The following is a 20,150-nucleotide window of genomic DNA, read 5'->3' on the forward strand; positions in this document are numbered from 1 at the left end:
TTCTTTTTAGTTTTATGGTCCCTGTTAACATTACTATATATAAGTAACTATATATAAAACTCAAAACTGTTCTTAAGTACATATGTTAGAATAAAATGCCATTAAACACTAGAAAGTTCTTGATAATCTTCCTCAATTCTTTACATGTTTGTACACAAAATCTGCTCTTATATATTACACTATAAAATCTTCAAACTCTTACTATCCATGTCACCCAGAAAGAATGAGGAAGTGAAAATATTTCTGATGGCAGTACTCACATTCCTGCTTAAAGGTAAAATATTCAGTAAGGTGTCTGCATTCATGATTGCCTCTCAGGAGAAATAATGTGCTTGGGTATAGTATCTTCAGGACCCATAAATATAAGACACACTGCAAAAGAAAATGTTTCCAATGAATTTATCTTATATTTTTGTTTAACTTAGTTGTTTGATCATTGTTCCCTTTCCTCTAACCCTATTACACTTATATTCTCTATTACTCATTATCTTTTTTTTTTTGTTCCTAACTAAAATGTAAACTCCTAGAAAAGTACCTAGCAAACAGTAAAAGATCAATAAGTATTTGTTGAATGAATGAGTCAAATAATCTATTTAACTACTTTAGATTTACAAATTGTTTTCTGTAAAAACAATTAGCAGGTTGGTCTCTTTCTTAGGTAGATCAACAAATAACAATGTAAGAAATTATAGCAGCTAACATTTATTGAGTACTTACGATGTATCAAGCACTGTAAAATTAATCCTGCTCACTTATTCCTCTAACCCTATGATGTAATATTATCTCTATTTTACAACTGAGGAAACTAAAGCAGAGTTAAAGTAACTTGTCCAAAAATCATGAAACTTGTATGTAATTGAGATAGAATTCTGATCCTCTGATGTTAAGCATTAAGCCATGCTACCTAATGAAGGAAATAGCCATGTTTATGTTTATTTTGTAATAAACAAATAGATACTTTCTCTAAATAGATTTAACGTAAGAAACAGAGTCACATTTTACTTATTTGGATAAAAAAATAAGGAAGGACTATTTACTATGGAAATAATCTTGGTTTATATTACATATATAAAAAGAAAAAACAAACTTTAACAAGTTAAGGTCTACTGAAATGTGTAACTCTTCACACCTTCATTTTATTCACAAGAAGAATTAAACCAGAAAAATACTTATTTAAAAAATACTTATTAAAGGACTACCTGTCCTTCTTGCATACTTTGATTCTTTGTTATTTTCCTTTTATAACAATAAAATGTATTAAGAGTCAGTTACAAGGGCATTACACAGTACCATGTTCAGTTACCAACTAAGTTTCCTAAAAATGTTTATTGTTTTTGTTAAAGCCCCCATTCTTTTTGTTAATGACTATTATCTGTGTTTCTTTTCCTTTTTTTTTTAAATATATTTTATTGATATTTTACAGAGAGGAAGGGGAAGGGATAGAGAGCTAGAAACATCGATGAGAGAGGAACATCGATCAGCTGCCTCCTGCACACCCCCCACTGGGGATGTGCCCGCAACCAAGGTACTTGCCCTTGACCGGAATCGAACCTGGGACCCTTCAGTCCGCAGGCCGATGCGCTATCCACTGAGCCAAACCAGTTTCGGCTATTATCTGTGTTTCTTGAAGCTTTGAGGGAAGATTGAGGGGGCTGATGATGAAACTATGAATGGAAGAAAGTACTCAGGATAATAAAGTTCCTAAGCGAATTTCAGTGGACAGAGTGCTGAGCTCCCTTGGCCACTAGGTATCCTAGCATACTTCAGGGAGGTTGACAAAAAAAACAACTGAAGAAAGGGATATACAATGGTAACCAGCATGGAAATTCACCAGGTTAAGTCTTCAGTATTTACCAGGAGAGGTGGGTTAAGTGCATAGGCTTGGAGTCAGATTGCCAGACTGCAGCGATTACTAACAACGTGACCTTGGGCAAGTTTACTTAACCTTTCCAAGCCTCCAATTCCTCATCTCTAAAATGGATAAAATAGCAGTACTCACCTCATAACATTGTTGTGAGGATTAAATTAATCAATGTGTATTAAGTCCTTAGAACATGCTTGAAACATATAAAATGCTCAACACAAGTATCTATTGGTAGACCTTTTATCCAACAACTTTACCTTTAGGAATCTGTCCTACAGAAATAATTGGGCAAGTATGCAAAAATGCATAAATAACTTGGCTTAATGAAGCATCATTTGTAATGGAAAAAAACTGCAAAACACCTTAAGTATCTAACAATAAGGAGTTTATTAAATCTATTGTGGTTTGTTTATTCAATGGGATACAATGCAGCTATTAAAAATGATGCTTATATTGAACAGACTGTCAAATCTCTGAGGGAAGGTGGGGGTGAGTGGGTGGGAAGAGATCAACAAAAGAACTTGTATTGCCCTAACCAGTTTGGCTCAGTGGATAGAGCGTCGGCCTGCAGACTGAAGAGTCCCAGGTTCCATTCTGGTCAAGGGCATGTACCTTGGTTGCGGGCACATCCCCAGTAGGTGGTGTGCAGGAGGCAGCTGATCAATGTTTCTCTCTCACTGATGTTTCTAACTCTCTATCCCTCTCTCTTCCTCTCTGTAAAAAATCAATAAAATATATTTAAAAAAAAAAGAACTTGTATTACATATGCATAACCCATGGACACATAGACAATAGGGTGGTGAAGGGGTGGGAGGGAGGAATGGGGCAGACTAGAAGGGGCCAATGGGAGAAAAAAGGGGACATATGTAATACTTTCAAACAATAAAGATTTAAAATTTTAAAAAAAAACCAAAACGATGCTTTAAATTTGTATTTACTGACTTGGAATACATCGCAGTATAAGGGTGTGTAAAAAAAAGCTAGTTACAGAAAAATATTATAATATAGTCTCATGTTCATTCAAAAAAGGAGAGTATATAAATGTCAAATTATGTTATATGCCCAAAATGTAATCTTATAAATTTTCAAAAATTTTTAAAAGGAGATATAAATATTAGAAAATACATATTGTTCTATTTTAACCTGATTTTATTTACATAATTAGAAAAGTAAAGGGAGAAAAAGAATCATCTACCATTAAGTGATAATCAACAGGTCATTTTAATGCCTCTTAAGTTTTTAAAAACAAATGAATAATTTCAGAATACACAGGATTCCATATGATATACTAGAGGTCTTAACAGCTACAGAAGGAGGAATAGAAGTACTAGGGTTTAAGCAATAAAAGCATTATAATGTGCTTTATTTAATCAGAGAAAATTCAATTACTCTTCTTTCACACAGGTTAATACCTTTAGGGCTAAGAGAGAGAAACAGCACTAACTCCTTAGGGCTACTAGATAACAGGGCAAAATAGACCCTTCAGTTTGCTTATAATTTCCACTGAGAAAAATGGCAATTATATAAACAGAGTAATACAGGAAAAATTATTATTTTGAATAACAGAAGAGGAATAAATAGTAGCTTTACCTAAAAACTTCAGATAATACTGAGGGATTAAAAAGAACCCAACACAGGTACTTTAAGAAACTTATTTTACTAGGAATTAATGAAAATCATCTATGATAACACCTAAAAGCAAATCAAATGACAGTACATGATTATTACCTCTATACTGAAATAACCTCTGTCCACATAATCACCAAGAAAAAGGTATCGTGTATTAGCAGGTGATCCTCCTACTTCAAAAAGTTTCATCAGATCAAAAAATTGGCCATGGATGTCACCACACACTGAAACAAGAAGATTATTAGATATTAAAAAACCACTCTGAAATAACAAATTTTACATAAATTCTAATTTATTTTACATAAGAGATAGTATAAATTCTATCAAGAAATGTCTAAGAAGGCAGTCATCTGTGAAGAATCATGATAGGGATGATGTGTACCCAAGTGTTCACGTGCTCAAGATATAGAACAAGATGTAACAAAAGTAATAAAACTTGAAGCCAGCAACACAATATTCATCTACATTTTATAAAGCTTCTCTTTAGAAAACCAACCATGTGTGTTTTAGGATGACAAAATTATAATGATGGCAGTGAAAACGCCAATCTAACTCAATACTTTCTGTAGACTTCTAAATAATTATCTTTGGTATCTGATATGGTATTTAGGTATTTGTCCCTAATGACGGAAAGCAAAGTAAATAAGTATTTGTTGAATCAAACTGAATTATGGCCAACACAACTCATGAAACCTTCAAAATAGCATATTAGACTAACTTCTGCACTCAGATTATTTAGGATCATATTTATTCACTGAAAATAGGGAAAAACTTAAAAAATAACGTAAAATTTCAAGATAATGTCCATGTAATATTAATTTAGTATATGCTATGATTAAAAAGGAGACAGCTCTATATCGAGGCAATTAAATAATGGTGTGATAAAAAAATAATATCTAAAACATAAATAAATGTACCTGTAATTGGAGCCTCTACTTCTATCATGGTTTTCTCTCTCCGAAGGATGGCAGCACCCTCATTGATAATTCTAAGTGCAATTTCTTCATCTACCCGACCTTCTTTTACTAAGTGGTTCTTCAGAACATCAACCCTAGGTATCCCATCCATATCAAATACTTCTTCAGATGTCAAGCGATGTGTTGGAGGGAAAGGGACAGCTGCAATTTTATTTTAATTAAGAAAAAATAAATCACTATATATTATAGTAACATAAAACTAATAAATAGATCTAGGTAAATAAGAATAAAAAATAAAAAGGTGGTTTTTGTTCTTCATTTATTGGATAGAAGTATTAATTTTTTAAAAGCCTTTAAAAAAGAGCAATCAAAGTATACATCTTTTTATTAATCTGTATATATAACATTTTGTTTGTTGAGAATTATTAGAGAAATGAATTGTCTCATAAGATTAAAGTTCTTTCAGTATAACCAAAGCTTTTTTCTTTAAGATAAAACATTTTTTTTGGCAGAACTCTCAAAACATATCATACACCCTTCATCTTATATAAAGTACAATAAATATAACTTAATACTACATAAACCTGAATAGACAGAAATCCCAAATATAAGGCGATCCACCATGTTTCTAATAAGAATATAAAAAACATTGTTTTCTGGCCAACTTGAATAGAAACTTTTAGGGATATAGATAAAACAGCCAAATGCTTTCTTATGAAATTTAAATTAATTTAGATGCATGTATAGATTTCAAACATTAATAAATCATGACAATTTTGAAATACTGCTTTTCTCCTACCTTCATGTTTCACAAACCACCCTTTTGAAATAGTTATACACACCTTCAATAAGTATATTCCTTATCATTGGAGACATTTTTTAAGTCATCTAATATTTTTTAAAAGCAAATTATCTTCACTTCCATTTAAGTTGTTTGAGAAAAAGCACTTTTTGAATATATGTAAAAAGTGATCATTGAAAATTTATCCTAAGCTACAATCTTAACTACTGAAATAATTGGCCTTTTTACTCCTATAGCATATATATAGTTTCCACAAGTAATCACCAACTATACTGTTTTAAACTGATGTTTTTAAAATGAAACAGAACACAGAAAGGTATATTTTCAATGGTATCTAGCACAATTTGAAGTCATATATCTAGCAAAAATTACTATGTATCTGTTAGGTTTATTTGATTCATTTTTCACTGAATCCAACAAGTGAGTTCTTTATGCATTCAAGATCACTGAAGTTGTTTTAGGCTTTTTATCAAATACTATTTTGTTTTTCAAAATAAAGAAAGAGAAATTTATAGTAAGTGTCTACATACAGACTCAAATGTAAGGCAGCTCCCTCTTTTCTGAGCTAAGACTTTTTTGGGAAAAAAAACTCATATGCCTATACAGTTTATAGTATTTTCTTGATGTTTCATTGTGATTAGCAATCTATATATATAAAAGCCCAGAGACTGGAATGGCGGAACAACCAGAACAACCGGTATCTATGACACACACTGCGGCAGCCAACCAGCCTGATCCGGGCCCTGATTGGTCCCCCTGCCCCGGGCTGGCCCGGATCCTGATCGGCCCCCAACACCCCGATTGGGAGCAGGGCCAGCTGGCCAACCTCCCACAGCCCCTCCCCCCACAGGCCCAGCCCAATGGGCCCCCATCAGGGCGGGCCAGCCGGACCCCACCCATATTATATAGAAGACTGGAAATATATAGGAACAATTGCTTCTTCATATTTTATAACTTGGAGTAACTAAAGACAGGGGGCTGTGCTAGAATTACATTAATTACAGAAGGAAGAATAATAAATATGTTCTCATACAAGGAAAAAAAAGAACTCAATCCTTTAAAAGTGCATATGAGGAAAAAAATTTTAGGAAAAACTCAATCCCTTAGAAGTGAGATAAGAACTAATGTAGAGGGATTGTCAACCATTTCTAAAAGATTATGAAATCACCAATCCCTCTTGCTTTCTTCTTCTTTGTTTTGACACTTAGTAAAACAAAACTTGAACTTGCTTTTTTCCCCTTAATTAGAATACATTTATTCCCATTACTTTTTACTACCTGGAACAGGCACTGAATACATTTTATTCCCCCAAATATACTATTTCTAGATTCTAATAAAATAAAAACCTCTACTAAAATATGTTTTTTTCCAACTAAAGATTAAAAAGCCCAGCGGGTGTGGCTCTGTGGTTGAGCACTGACCTATGAACCAGGAGGTCATTGGTTCCATTCCTGGTCAGGGCACATGCCCAGGGTTTCAGGCTCAATCCGCATAGCGGGGGGAGGGGGAGGGCGCACGGGGAAAGGGGTGCAAGAGGCAGCCAATTGATGATTCTCATCATTAATGTTTCTATCTCTCCCTCTCCCTTCCTCTCTCTGATATCAATAAAAACATATTAAAAAAATTACACAAACTATTATCTACACTAATAAAAGAGAAACATGCAAATTGACCATACCTTCGCTACTCCCACCAGCCAATCAGGAGTGAGTATGCAAATTAACCCAACAAAGATGGTGGCAGCCCCGCCCCCCCAGTTGCTCTGGACCTCTGGGCAGCATGCATGCAGGCAAGGAGTGGCCAGGCGGGGCGGGATGCCTGCTATGAGGGGGAGGGCGGGGGCAGAGGGACCTACAGGAGCAGCGCTCTGCCGGGAGCAAAGACTGAAGGCTGCAGCCAGAGCTAAGGCCTGGGTCCCGGGTGCTGGAGGAAAACCAGTGCCGGTAGCCAGGGGAAGGAAGGCTTATTGCACGAATCTCTTTGTGCAACGGGCCTCTAGTATATGATATAACCAAATTTGCCCTCATCAGCAAACAAACTGTTTAAAAGCTACAGAAATTAACAACTGATTACTCAATAAATCAAAAGTTACTTTGGGACACAAAAATGAGAAGTTTAAATATTTCTTAAATACAAATTTCTGAGATCAAGATAAGATCATATTTTTCTCATTAGGCCAAGAGAATTTCTTAATCACTTTACTCAGGAAAACAGGCACTGTTTAAGAGGCTGCATTCTAGATTATGTATACTTCGTAATAATCAACAATATAATTCCACTAATAAATGAATTCTGTTCAAAATATAGAACTTCTTAAAAATCTGTCTGGTAGCTCCCACCCATCTTGGTCCAGTCAGCCAGTCATCAGTTGGCACTGCATGTTTTCATGCATGTTGTGAAAGTCACACTGAGGTATTACCCCCTCTTTAACCAAGAGCCAGAATGTCTTTATTTATGGGGTGGGGGGTGCGGGAGGAGTATAAACTGCTTCCATGCTCATCAGTAAGTTATCTATAGACCTATGCCTTTTCACTTCTTTTTCAACTCAAGGCACACTTTTACATTTCAGGACCAGCTGGGATACCTTTTATTTATTTACTAGAGGCCCAATGCACGAAACTCGTGCAAGGGGACGGGGGGGGGGGGGGGGGGGAACTGCTGGCTCCTAACTGCTTGCCTGCCTGTCTGCCTGATCACCCCTAACCACTCTGCCTGCCCGCCTGATCAGCCCTAACCCCTCTGTCTGCCTGCCTGCTCATCCCTAACAGCCTCTGCCTTGGCCCCCGCCACCGTAGCTTTGTCCGGAAGGATGTCTGGAAGACATCCAGTCTATCCAGTCTATCCAGTCTAATTAGCATATTACCCTTTTATTAGTATAGAGTTTTTTAAGTCCTCAATCGAGGATATTTTTTCCATTGATTTTTTTAGAGAGTGGAGGGGGAGAGAGAAACATCAATGTGGGAGAGACACACTGAGTGGTTGCCTCCCGCACACACCCCAATCTGGGCTGGGGATTGAGCCCTACAACCAGGTATGTGCCCTTGACTGGGAATAGAACCCGCAACCCTTCGATCTGCAGGCCAAAGCTCTATCCACTGAGAAAACCAGGCCAAGGCTAGAATACCTTTTAAGGAATGGGTACAAGTTAAGGAGTGAAGAAATGCCACCCTAGATAAGTCAGGTAAAAAATATGGAAGATCAGTGTTGTTCTAACAATACAAACTGAAAGTGGAGAACAGGGAGTTTCAAAATAATATGTTTTAATATATCAGTACATAAGTAAGTAAGAGGAAAAAGGCATGTGCTCTTTGGCAGGTAGGGAAAGGAGCTTTAGCAGGTGGTCTAATCAGGCAAAAGAAAACTTACCAAATAGAATTTGGCCTAATAAGGTATTAATTATTGACCCTATTGGTCAATAGAGGGTTCAATATTTTTCATCAAAAATTAATATTATCGCCCTAACCGGTTTGGCTCGGTGGATGGAGCATCGGCCTGTGGACTCAAGGGTCCCAGGTTCGATTCTGATTAGGGGCATGTACCTTGGTAGTGGGCACATACCTAGTGAGGAGTGTGCAGGAGGCAGCTGATCGATGTTTCTCTCATCGATGTTTCTGACTCTATCCCTCTCCCTTCCTCTCTGTAAAAAAATCAATAAAATATATTTTTAAAAAAATTAATATTATCACCCTGGCTGGGTAGTTCAGTTTGTTAGAGCATTATCCCAATATGCCAAGGTTTCAAACTCGATCCCTCGGTAGGGCACATAGAAGAATCAACCAATGAATACATAAGTAAAACAACAAATCGATGGTTCGCGCTTTCTCCCTTCCTCTTTCTCTCTATCTAAAATAAATCAATAAAAGTATTTTTAAAATTAATATTCTCAAATTACTACTGTGTTTGGCAACTCCTAATTTTATTTTTATTTTTTTAATATATTTTTATTGATTTCAGAGAGGAAGAGAGAGGGAGAGGGAGACAGAAACATCAATGCTGAGAGAGAATCATTGATAGGCTGCCTACTGCATGCCCCACACTGGAGATGGAGCCCATAACCCAGGCATGTGCCCTTGACTGGAATCGAACCTGGGACCCTTGGGTCCGCAGGCTGACGCCCTATCCACTGAGCCAAACCGGCTAGGGCGGCAACTCCTAATTTTAAAGCATTTCCATCTATTTTCAAGCTTTTAAGAGGTTTTTTTTTTTTTTTTTTACTTCTAATTCATCTTCAGCCCATTATTCCTGCTTCCCTAAGTTTTTCTTCCTATACATTTTTCTCCTTATTTTCAGACTATTTTTCCTGCTCTTCTATATTTGTGATAGGCAAATACCAGAACATAAGTGTATTTAATTGTAATGCAAATGGTCAATAATTGAAATGGCTAAAATGGAGGATTAGCTGGAACAACCTAAAGAGCTATAAAATCACTTCAAATCACCAAGTTTCCAACACTAGCAAACCTGATTTGATAATATTCATTTTGACCAAACTGTCCTGGTTCAAAAACTTTCGTTAACCCAAATTTTACCATGATGAGCATATCTCTTTAGTAATCAATAACATTCACAGGGTATTTCATTCAGATTTAATGTATTGGTGGCTAAAAAACAAGACCTAAAAAAGTTTTAATTTAGGAAGTTGGAAAAATAAACCAGGAATACAGATTGATGAGGGATGTGGGAGGGACAGAGAACTTACTTTTTCTACTACTGAGTAAGAAATCCTGAAAATTAATCCTGTTCCCCAAGTATAAGCAAAGGCTGCAAACTATTAGGCCCCCTGAGGCTTCCAACACCAATTGGGTTGCAGCTGGTGCCAAATGAACAACTTTACTCCGAAGTATCATTCATGCCAAAGTGCTACTATTGGCAATGATATAAAATGAAGTCCTCCCTGTCATCTGAATTTTCCTTTGTATTTTTTTTTTTACTTAAAAAATTTTTTTTTATTGATTTCAGAGAGGGAGGGGGAAAGAGAGAGAGAAACATCAATGATGAGAATTATTGATCGGCTGCCTCCTGCATGCTCCCTACTGGGGATAGAGCCCACAACCAGGACATGTGCCCTGAAAGGGAATCAAACCATGACCTTCTGGTTCATAGGTCAACTTTCAACCACTGAGCCACACTGGCTGGGCTCTCTGTATTTCTTTTATTTATTTCATGCCATCCTCTGGCTGTTCTCCCTCTGAATCTTTTTCACTGAGGCCTCTAGAATTCCCATTATAAGAAAAAAAAAAATCCACTCCTTCCCACCCCCACTTTACTCTTTATTCAAAGAACTCTTGTCTTCATCTCTCTAGCTTAATTAAATCTTAGTTCCCCTGAAGGACATTTCTCAAACACATTTTTTAAAGTGAACACTCCTCATTAATCCACACTCCACTACTCCAGCAGAGAAAAAAAAGTTCAGTCTTTAGCTCCCTATTACCACTTCCAACATCATCACTTCACTGAGGAAAAAAACACCTCCTCCTTTGAAGTCCCTGCCTTTGTTAAACTTCTAGTCATCGCTCATATAAAACTCTCAATATATAGGAATGAGAAGTAAGGGAGAATTACTTGTTTTTTAATGTTTTTATTGATTTTAGGGAGAGAGGAAGGGGAAAGGATAAAGAGATAGAAACTTTGATCAGCTGCCTCCTGCACATTCCCTACTGAGGACTGGGCCCAGGCATATGCCCTGACCGGGAATCAAACTGGTGACCTTTTGGTTCATAGGTTGATGCTTAACCACAGAGCCACACTGGCTGGGCTGGGTTATTTTTAAGATCAGAGACTGAAATATGTTTATCTCCTCAAAGGAAAGATCCAATGGAGAGTCAGAGGCAGAAGAAACAGAATAGGGGGACATGTGTGGGGTATGGGATTCAGAGCACAGATAGAATGTTTAGTATTGGATGGAAGGAATACCTCTTCCCTGAGATAGGAAGAAATATAAAGGTAGCTATCCCTTATTTTGACAACTAAGCTTCTTAAAAAAGTAATCTACAACGGATATCTTTATCTTCTCACTTTTTGTCTATTTTCCACCTGGAATTAGCCTAGAAGTCTCTTTCTTCCTCACCCTATATGACCAATAGGTCTTAAATAATTCTGTGATCTGTTTTTGTCCCTTTGGTCCTGGAAAACTAAGGAGGGAATTTCCCCCACGTCCCCTGGAATTACTATGACCTTTTTAATTATTCCCATACTCCACAATAATTAGAATACTTATTCTAAAATTCAACATTCTTGCCCTGGCTGGTGTGGCTCAGCTGGTTGAGCACCAAAGAGTTGCCAGTTCAATTCTCAGTCAGGGCACATGCCCAGGGCTGTGGGCCCGATCCCCAGTTGGCAGCAAGCAGGAGGTAGCCAATTAGTATTACTCTCTCACACAGATGTTTCTCTCCCTCTCCCTTCCTCTCTCTCTAAAATCAATAAAAACACTAAGAAAATAAAATTCAGCATTCTCCTGTTTCAAGACAGGTTTCATTATATAATATCTAAATTCTTTATCCTAACATGGCATACAAGATTCTGTGATCTGACCCTTCCCTACATTTCCAACCCTCATCTTTTGCACTACCTCACATTCCACATACATCCTACAGTGACACTATGGACACTTTCATTTTTTAAATTACATCATTTTCTTTAAAATGTTTACCCTGCATGCCTGTTTGGGGGTATACTATTCCTATCTTTTGCCTAATTTCTCCTTGTCCTTAAACTCATTTAATGTTCCAATTATTGAAAAATTTTCCTAATGTTTCCAGACTAGGTTAAGGTCACCACCTCCTTTGTGGTTCCATAGCATAACATATGATGCACACTTATATCATGGCACTTATCAACTGCACTGTAAATATGTTTCCCCCATGAGTTTCTGAGCTCCTTGAAGGGAAGGGGCTGTCTTTCATCTCTACATACCTAGAGATTGGAACTTAAGTAACAAATAAGTGTTTACTGAATTGAAGATATACTATAGTTCCTAAAATATTTGTATATCTTGATACTAATTGATAGCGATAAAAACATATTTATAGTGCTTTATTTATAGTTAACAAAGTATTTTCACATACATAATCCTGTACGATTCTGAGACATCCTGTGAGTTTGGTAGGGCAGGTTTTTTTCTCCATTTCACAAATGAGGTAACAGTTTTGACTTAAATGACTCTCTCAAAGTGTTTCAATTAACTGGGTTTGAATCCTAGCTTTACCTTAATAACCATGGTAGAGCCATGATTGAAATTGAGATCTTCAAATGCTAATCCAGTACTATCTGTCTTATACCAATGCAATGACAATGCTTTTGTAACTAAAAGATTTATCAGAAGTCTTCTTAATAATGAAAAACGGTATAACCCTTTCAGTCGCCAGAGGTAGAAGCATGGATTGGCCACATGCTCTAAGGAAAAGGTTCAATAAATCCTACAGCACTGTCTTCAAAATTTCAAAGTATCCTTTGGGTTCCTTTTAATTTGTGGTGGTTCTGTGAATACACCTTTCCGTCAAAACTGATTCCCTTTCCCAGCTTATTTTTGTTAAGATATTACCATTCTCTGTCACTCAGACTTAAAATTTTGGTGTCGTTTTTTTAGGCTCCAAGTCCTACTGATTCTTCATATGCTCATTTTCTTACATCTTCATTACTGCAATCAATGTTAGCTAATTCAAGGTCTTACCACTTTGTGTACTAGAAAAATCTAAGCTCTACTTTTTCTCCCCCTTGATTGTGTAAAGCACAGCTAGATTAACCTACTCAAGAACTTTAGGCAGTTTCTTAAAGGGGGAAAAAACCTGAAACTTATTTTCTTTTTTAAAAAATATTTATTGTTTGATTTTTAGAGAGAGAGAAACATCGATTTATTGTTCCACTTGTTTATGCATTCATTGATTGATTTTTGTATGTGCCCTGAATGGGTATGGAACCCACAACCTTGGCATGTTGGGACAACACTATAACCAAGCTACCTGGCCAGGGCCTGGAACTTGTTTTCAGGGACCTTCTCAATTTGTCTTCACATGTCATTCCAATCTCTGCCTCTAAATTTAATCAATTCCTAAAGCAAAATTAGTCAGATTATTGTTTCCTTTAAAAAGTTTTGCTCTTCCACCTCTTTCATTCCCATATCCAATAACTGATCCAATATGTATCTACCATTTAATATTACTCATAAGTTGTGTCATATCTGGTTTCTCTCTTTCCATTAATTCATGCCTTGGTCATTCTGTATTTGAACTACACCATTAATCTTCTGACACCATGATTTAAGCCTCTCCTCTTCTAACATTTTGTTCTACACAATGCCATGTTAGATTTCAAAACTATGATATTGGATCATTCATCTACTTTGAAACCTTCAACAATAATAATGGTGATGGCTACCATTGACTGAATACTTATCATGTGCCAGGCCAGACACTGTGGTACACACTTTACCTGGACTATCTTCATTAATCCTTCAAAAACCCCATAATAATACTTCATTAACTCTATTTCACAGATGAGAAAATTGAGGCTTAATGATATTAAGTATATTGTCCACAGTAAAAAGGTTAAGGTAGAGCTAGGATTCAAACCCAGTCAGTCTAACTCTAGAACCTGTGTTCTTAATCATGCAAAGGTCATACTGTTTATTAGCTTAAGTTCCAGCTTTTCAACTGGTGTACAAAAGATCCCTTCCAACTTCATCTCCTGCCATTACTTGCCAAGCACTTTACAGTCACATATTTCACGCTTTAAAAAAAAAAAACACCACAAAAACCTCCATGCCTTTCTGCTGCTGTTTGTGCTACCAGAAAATATTTTCTCTACCCAGCCATAACTTCTATCTAGAGAAATTCTACTTATCCTTTAAGGCCCACCTCAAAACATAAGCCTTGGTGGTGCTTTCTCTTGGTGGTAAGATAGTCAATTCCTTTTTTACAGCTCCAATAGCACTTTGTACCTAGTTCATTGTATTATTTATTACAATAATGTCTCCTCCTCTAGACTGCCAGCACTCCAAGAGAATCTTACTTAATATATTTAATTCCCCAATGTCTAATATAATACCTAGTACAAAGCAGGTATTATTATTACTTAATAAATGTTGCACAAATAACTAGTTCCAATCCTCTACTTATCTGAAACCTACCCATCCTTCAAGGCCTCTTTCCTCCTATACAAACTCTTGCTAGACCATTCCAGTCCAGAGTCATCACAACCTCTTTTGAACTCAAATTGCTGGCTCTGCCTCTTAGCTCACACTTATTAAACACACCCGTCCATATGACATATAACCTTTCATGAGTACTTATTTCTCCCCAAGAACCAATACTGTATTTTATCTTTTTACACTTCTGTTGTTTTTCTAGGTTTAGCATACAGCAGGCATTTAATATCTTCTATTTGATTATTTGAGGTATCAAAATAAATTTTACATACCAAACAAGGATATCCAATTAGCTTCAGCTTATTTTATCTCTGTGCATAAGCATTTTTATGATGAAATAAAGTCAGATGATTGGCAGTAAAACATAACTCATTTAATAAATCAAAGTTCTTTTCACTAAACTTCCTTACAACTCTTTTTTTGAAAATGTTTTTATTTATTTCAGAGAGAGGAAGGGAGAGGGAGATAGAAACATCAATGATGAAAGAGAATCATTGATCAACTGCCTCCTGCATGCCCCGATTCGGGCTCCAGGCTGCAACTGGGGCAGGTGCACTGACCAGGAATCAATCTAACTGTAACCTCCTGGTTCATAGGTCGACATGGAACCACTGAGCAATACCAGCCTGGCACTTACAACTCTTACCAATTCATTCAGTGGTTCTGGAACCTGAAACCTTTGCCTCACTAGTAAGCAGCTGTATTTCCTCCTTGGCATTTTCCCTCTAAGATGTCTTGTTACCACAGTGTGTTCTCCCTCTCTCCCTCCCCCCGCCCCACTCTGTATTTCCTCCTTGGCATTTTCCCTAAGATGTCTTGTTACCACAGTGTGTTCTCCCTCTCTCTCTCTCACAAACACACACACACACACACACACACACACACACACACACACACACACAAAATATTCTCTGTTCCTTTGCTTTCTCTAGGACACATAGTACTGAAGAATTATTTTATTAGGCTTAAGAGTTTAATGGGGGTAGAAAAAATAAAAAATCTTAAGTTATCTTTTTATATAGGCAAGTCCACAAAATACCTCTAAAATTAAAATCCAAGTTGGTTTAAAATATAATGAAATAGAATTAGCAAGAAACACTGAAGTAGCTATGTGTTTCATCTAAAAATCTGTAGCCAGGCCAGTGTGCTTAGTAGTTGAGCATCCATCTATGAACCAGGGGGTCACGGTTTAATTCCTGGTCAGGGCACATGCCCGGGTTGTGGGCTTGATCCCCAGTGTGGGAGGTGCAGCAGGCAGCCGATCAATGATTCATTATCAATGTTTCTATCTCCCTCTGCCTCTCCCTTCCTCTCTGAAATAAATAAAAATATTAAAAAATAAATAAAATAAATAAAAATCTGTAATGAAAAATAAGCAATCCTAAAAAAGCTAAGGTACTGGAAAACACTTTAGCCAAATAACCTAAGCAGGGCAGGCTAGCAACAGGACCTAAATAAATCAAAGGCTGCCCATCAGAAATATATCAGCTTTAAAAATTTAAAACACATATACTTCAGTGTTTTGGTTTAATCAGAAAATCTGATAATTTAAGAAATGATGTAAAAAAATATATATTGAATCCAAAAGAAAGTCACATTGTGTGTGCTAAAATGAACATACACATGATATAGACAATGCACTTTAAGTGATAGACTTTTTAAGAAAATCAAGACTAAAAAATTCAATCATTTCAAGGGACAATCTAGTCTTACAAATCTGGGTACATTTTTAAAGTATCTGGAAAGAAAAGGAAGTGTCTGGACAATTCAGGTCAAGCAAATTTTGGGGGGAGAAGGGAGAGCAATATACATAAATTTCAAAGTTTTATGCTTTAATTACCCATACCAACTTTGTTGATGTGGAAGTAAGGCACTTCTGCAGATGCAGTTAGCTATTTTTCCTAGTTTGTTTCTATTTTCTTATTTCCAAATTTTTATTTAAAAGAATAGAAAAATGCTTAACAGAAAATAGTTAAGAGGACATACTATTCTCACCTAAAGCACTTGGGCTATATAAACTTTAAAAGAGAAGAATTATACCAGAGCCATCAGCTGGAGTGGGCTCAGAACTAAATTTGCTTTAACTAACCAGAAAACCTAATTACTCATTATTAGTGATATAGAATTACCACTAATAATTTCAGTGAAGAGCTAATTACACTTATACACGAATCACCTATAGTATTCCAATATCTCAAACTTCACATGAAGTGAATTTCAGGCATCTGATATTCAACAATGAAAGATCTATATCCCCCCTTTAAAATCCATGTGACTATAAAATACAAGTCTCTTGACTAGAAGTGTAAAAGTATAAAACTGAGAAAAGGAAAAGTTTCAGGGTGTAAACGACTACTTGTATTCAATACCAACGATGGTCTCCATATTATTACTAATATGAAATGGTACAGCTGCAAAACTAGCACATATTGTACTTTGTAAAAAATCTGGATTTTAACAAGTTTTAAACTTGATTGAATTAACACTGTGGATATCTTCTCTGTCATCAAATGTAACATTATAGTATACAATTATTGACTGAGAATGCAAGAAAGAAGCCGGAAAATGAAATCTAAAAATGGGTTTCTGTATGAAGAGTGAATTTCCCAGTAATTTCTGAGTAAGCCAGAGATAAGACTCCATGTGCAAACTAGTCTGTTGCAAACTATCTCTATAAACATGTGATCCATATCAGGCATTCCAACTGGCTAACAAACACAATAAAGAAATGAAAGTTGTCTTGATGAAAAATATACTATTTTGTACATGAGATCTTATATCTATAAACTCTATTTAACTATGATTTTCTATTTACTAAATCATTTTTATTCCATATTCAAGTATGACTGTTTTGGAATCACATCTTACCCCTAAGGAATACGCCTTGTTTAAAAATCTTATTTTTACTGTATTTAAGAAGTATACATACTGTATATATATGTATGACAAAAGACAAGATACACAGCATAAGAATAGCATAAACTCAGTGTTCATGAATGTGACTGGTTGTCCCATCTAATAGTAGGGTGAAAGTGCCCAAGAAATGACCATATAACACAGATATATAATCAGAAAATGAAGAGGCAGCCCATGTCTCTTGTGCCACCTGGACAAAAACTCAGGCATTTCATAATAGGATGAATGCCTGAACTACCAATCTTTCTCTCTTTCTTTTTTAAAAAGATTTCACAGGACCAGGATCCCATAAACTCTTTATTCAACTCATTCCAAGGCCTGGCCCAGCCGGATATACTACTAACTTTTAAAAATTATCTGCAGAAGCCTGTATACAAATTATTGTTATTATTAAAGGAGGCTCAAATTGAAAACTTAAAATAACACAAAGGAAAAACTTTTTCTTGTTTTTAAATATTTTAATGGAAACATACCTGGTCACTAGGCTTAACAGTGTTTAAACATTGTGCCAGTATATTTGAGAAACTATATTAAAAAATAAATAAATGAAGTATCTATCTTTCAAGAATAAACATAATACAATAAAAAAACTTTATTCTATAATGATTTCAATTTATTGACCAAGCTACATGGTAAAGAAAAAATCATTCCAAATCGTTTTTCACCTCCACGGAAGTGTTTGCAGTTGATGGGCTCTCCCAGAAAGCATGGAAATCTAAGTAACTCTCCATTAGCCCTTTATTTTTCTATTTTAAATTAATCTGCTGACCTATTGTGGATAAACATCCATAAATTCGGCCCCAGCTGAGAAATATTTAACTTTTCTTTCTACGGGGAGTGTATGGGTGTGTGCTCAAAGGGAAGGGATAACCCTTTAGGCCTCTGACCAGTGTTGCCGGTTTTCTAAATTTTGTAAATGCTTCTATCTACAAGGCTTTTTTTCTTTTTTTTTTTTTTTTGGTCTTTTATGCTGCCTTTTCGCCATCTATTCTGCACTTAAAGCCGGGTCCCCAAATCCTGCCTCGTCCCTTCACCCTGGTCTAATCCCATATGGTTTCCCCCGCGCAGGGTGGCAGCTGAGTCCCAGCGCGAACCCGGGGTGCTGGTTCTAACTGGGGGCGCGCAGGGCGGACGTCTGTCACTGGGGAGCGGGCGTGGGCCAAAGCCGAGATTTCTGACTGCTCATCACCCGCTCCGCGTGGCGGAAGGTCTGAGCCCCTCGGTCCGTCCCGGCAGCCGGGCGTGCAGCTGTCGCAGAGCAGGAAGCTCATCGCGGCCTCGAGCCGCTCTGACGGACCCAGTGGGAAAAGGAAGGGGCTCGTCGCGGAGCCCAGCAGCCTCAGCCCTTCGGCTACGAGACCGAGCGCGAAACCCCCGCCCCGGCCTGAAGGCCGGCGAGACCGCGGAGCCGCCGCCACCAGCTCAGCCCAGCCCAGCAGGGGCCCGCCCAAGGGCCACTCCCCGAGGGAGGCAGCCAGTCACTCGCCCGCCCTTCCGGGCCGCTCTGGAGGGACGGTCTCCGCCCGCCCTCACTCAGCGCCTCGGGCCGGGCCCCCAGGCTCCGTCCACCTCTCACCTTTGACGACGCGGTCAGCCCCAGGAGGGGGCGGCGGGGGCGGGGGCGGGGGCGGTGCGGCCCGGGCCGGCTCCGGGGCGGCCATGCTGGGCCCGGGGCTCGGCTCCGCGTTGGGCCGGGCGGGGTAGGGGGCGGGGGCGGCGGCTACCAGAGCCAAGCGGCGGCGCCGCCGGGGAACATGGCGGACCCTCTTTCCCTACAGAGGGGCTAAGACCGGCATGCACCGCGCGTGCGGGGGCGGGGGCGGGGCAGGCTCTAGGGACTTAGTCAAAATTACTGAGGCTAGAGAAACAGGACGAGGCCAAGGGATCAAGTTAAAATTCTGGGCAGGCAAAAACCAAAGCCTGAGGAGTTAGTTGCCCATAGCTAATTGCTGTGGTGAAGGAGTGCTAGAAAGCAGGACAGGCTCTCATGGAGCTTCCAGTAAGATGGAAAGAAATGATGAAATCTCAGAATCTCCTACTAATAGAAAAACAAGTGTATAACAATTTGTCTACCAGATCTGGGCACTTAGGTTGGTAAGGGACAAGAGAAATAGAGGAGGCATTGCAGGTTCTACAAAGTGATCGTTCAAAGTGGTGTTTGAGAGAGAAATCTGGCCCTTGTGTTTAGAACCTGGAATTGTTAAGACTGATGGCACAGAGTAAGAATGAATGCTGGTAGGGAAGTTTAGGCTCCAAGGTTAAGAATCAAATAGGTAAGGGAAAGGAAGGGATGACATCAAAAGATATTCCAAGAGTCTACAGATTCACCTGAAAAGAACACACCTACCTCTTGATTCATACAGAAATTAGATTTGGAAGGCAGAGGAATAAGAGAATTGGAAATTAGCTCCTCATAAGAAATACCTCATGTGGTGTTTCTGTGCACATACAGAATCCGGGCACAGGTGACTTATGAAACCTAAATAGGGACGGATATTCATGGGAAAGAGGACAAGAACTGATTGATGCCTGGCTGGCTCAGTGGTTGAGCATCGACCTATGAACCAGGAGGTCACGGTTCGATTCCCGGTGTGGGCACATGCCTGGGTTGTGGGCTTGGTAGGGGGCGTGCAGGAGGCAGCTGATCAATGATTCTCTCTCACTGATGTGTTTCTATCTCTCCTTCTCTCTTCCTCTCTGAAATAAATAAAAAATATATTTAAAAAAGAACTGATTGACTACTCAATCAATAATTATTAGTAGTGTGTGTCACCAGCAGATGTATTGGATCATGGATAGAGACCAGCACATCCACTATGTATCTTGATGGCACAGGATGCAAGTGGGAGGAGTGAGAAATTCCTGCCCATCCTCCTGTCA

General features: G+C 37.9%; 1 protein-coding gene across 7 annotated transcripts in view; it reads right to left on the bottom strand.

Moving 5' to 3' along the window:
- PPP3CB (protein phosphatase 3 catalytic subunit beta) overlaps positions 1-19,040 on the bottom strand; it is a 54,258-nt gene extending 35,218 nt beyond the window's left edge. For 4 of the 7 annotated variants that reach the window (XM_080687667.1, XM_080687666.1, XM_080687664.1 and 1 more), the window contains exons 1-4: positions 18,847-19,040; positions 4,411-4,611; positions 3,593-3,717; positions 261-372 (exon numbers count right to left, since the gene is read on the bottom strand). In XM_080687667.1, the coding sequence (XP_080543793.1) occupies positions 261-372; positions 3,593-3,717; positions 4,411-4,611; positions 18,847-18,931 (523 nt within the window). In that variant the 5' untranslated portion in view covers positions 18,932-19,040. The remainder of the gene's footprint in view (positions 1-260; positions 373-3,592; positions 3,718-4,410; positions 4,612-18,846) is intronic. The other 3 variants (XM_080687669.1, XM_080687668.1, XM_080687665.1) reach the window with 1 other exon arrangement.
- Positions 19,041-20,150: the final 1,110 nt, after the last annotated feature.

Source organism: Plecotus auritus, assembly GCF_963455305.1.
Source record: "Plecotus auritus genome assembly, chromosome: 9".
Lineage (NCBI taxonomy): Eukaryota > Metazoa > Chordata > Mammalia > Chiroptera > Vespertilionidae > Plecotus > Plecotus auritus.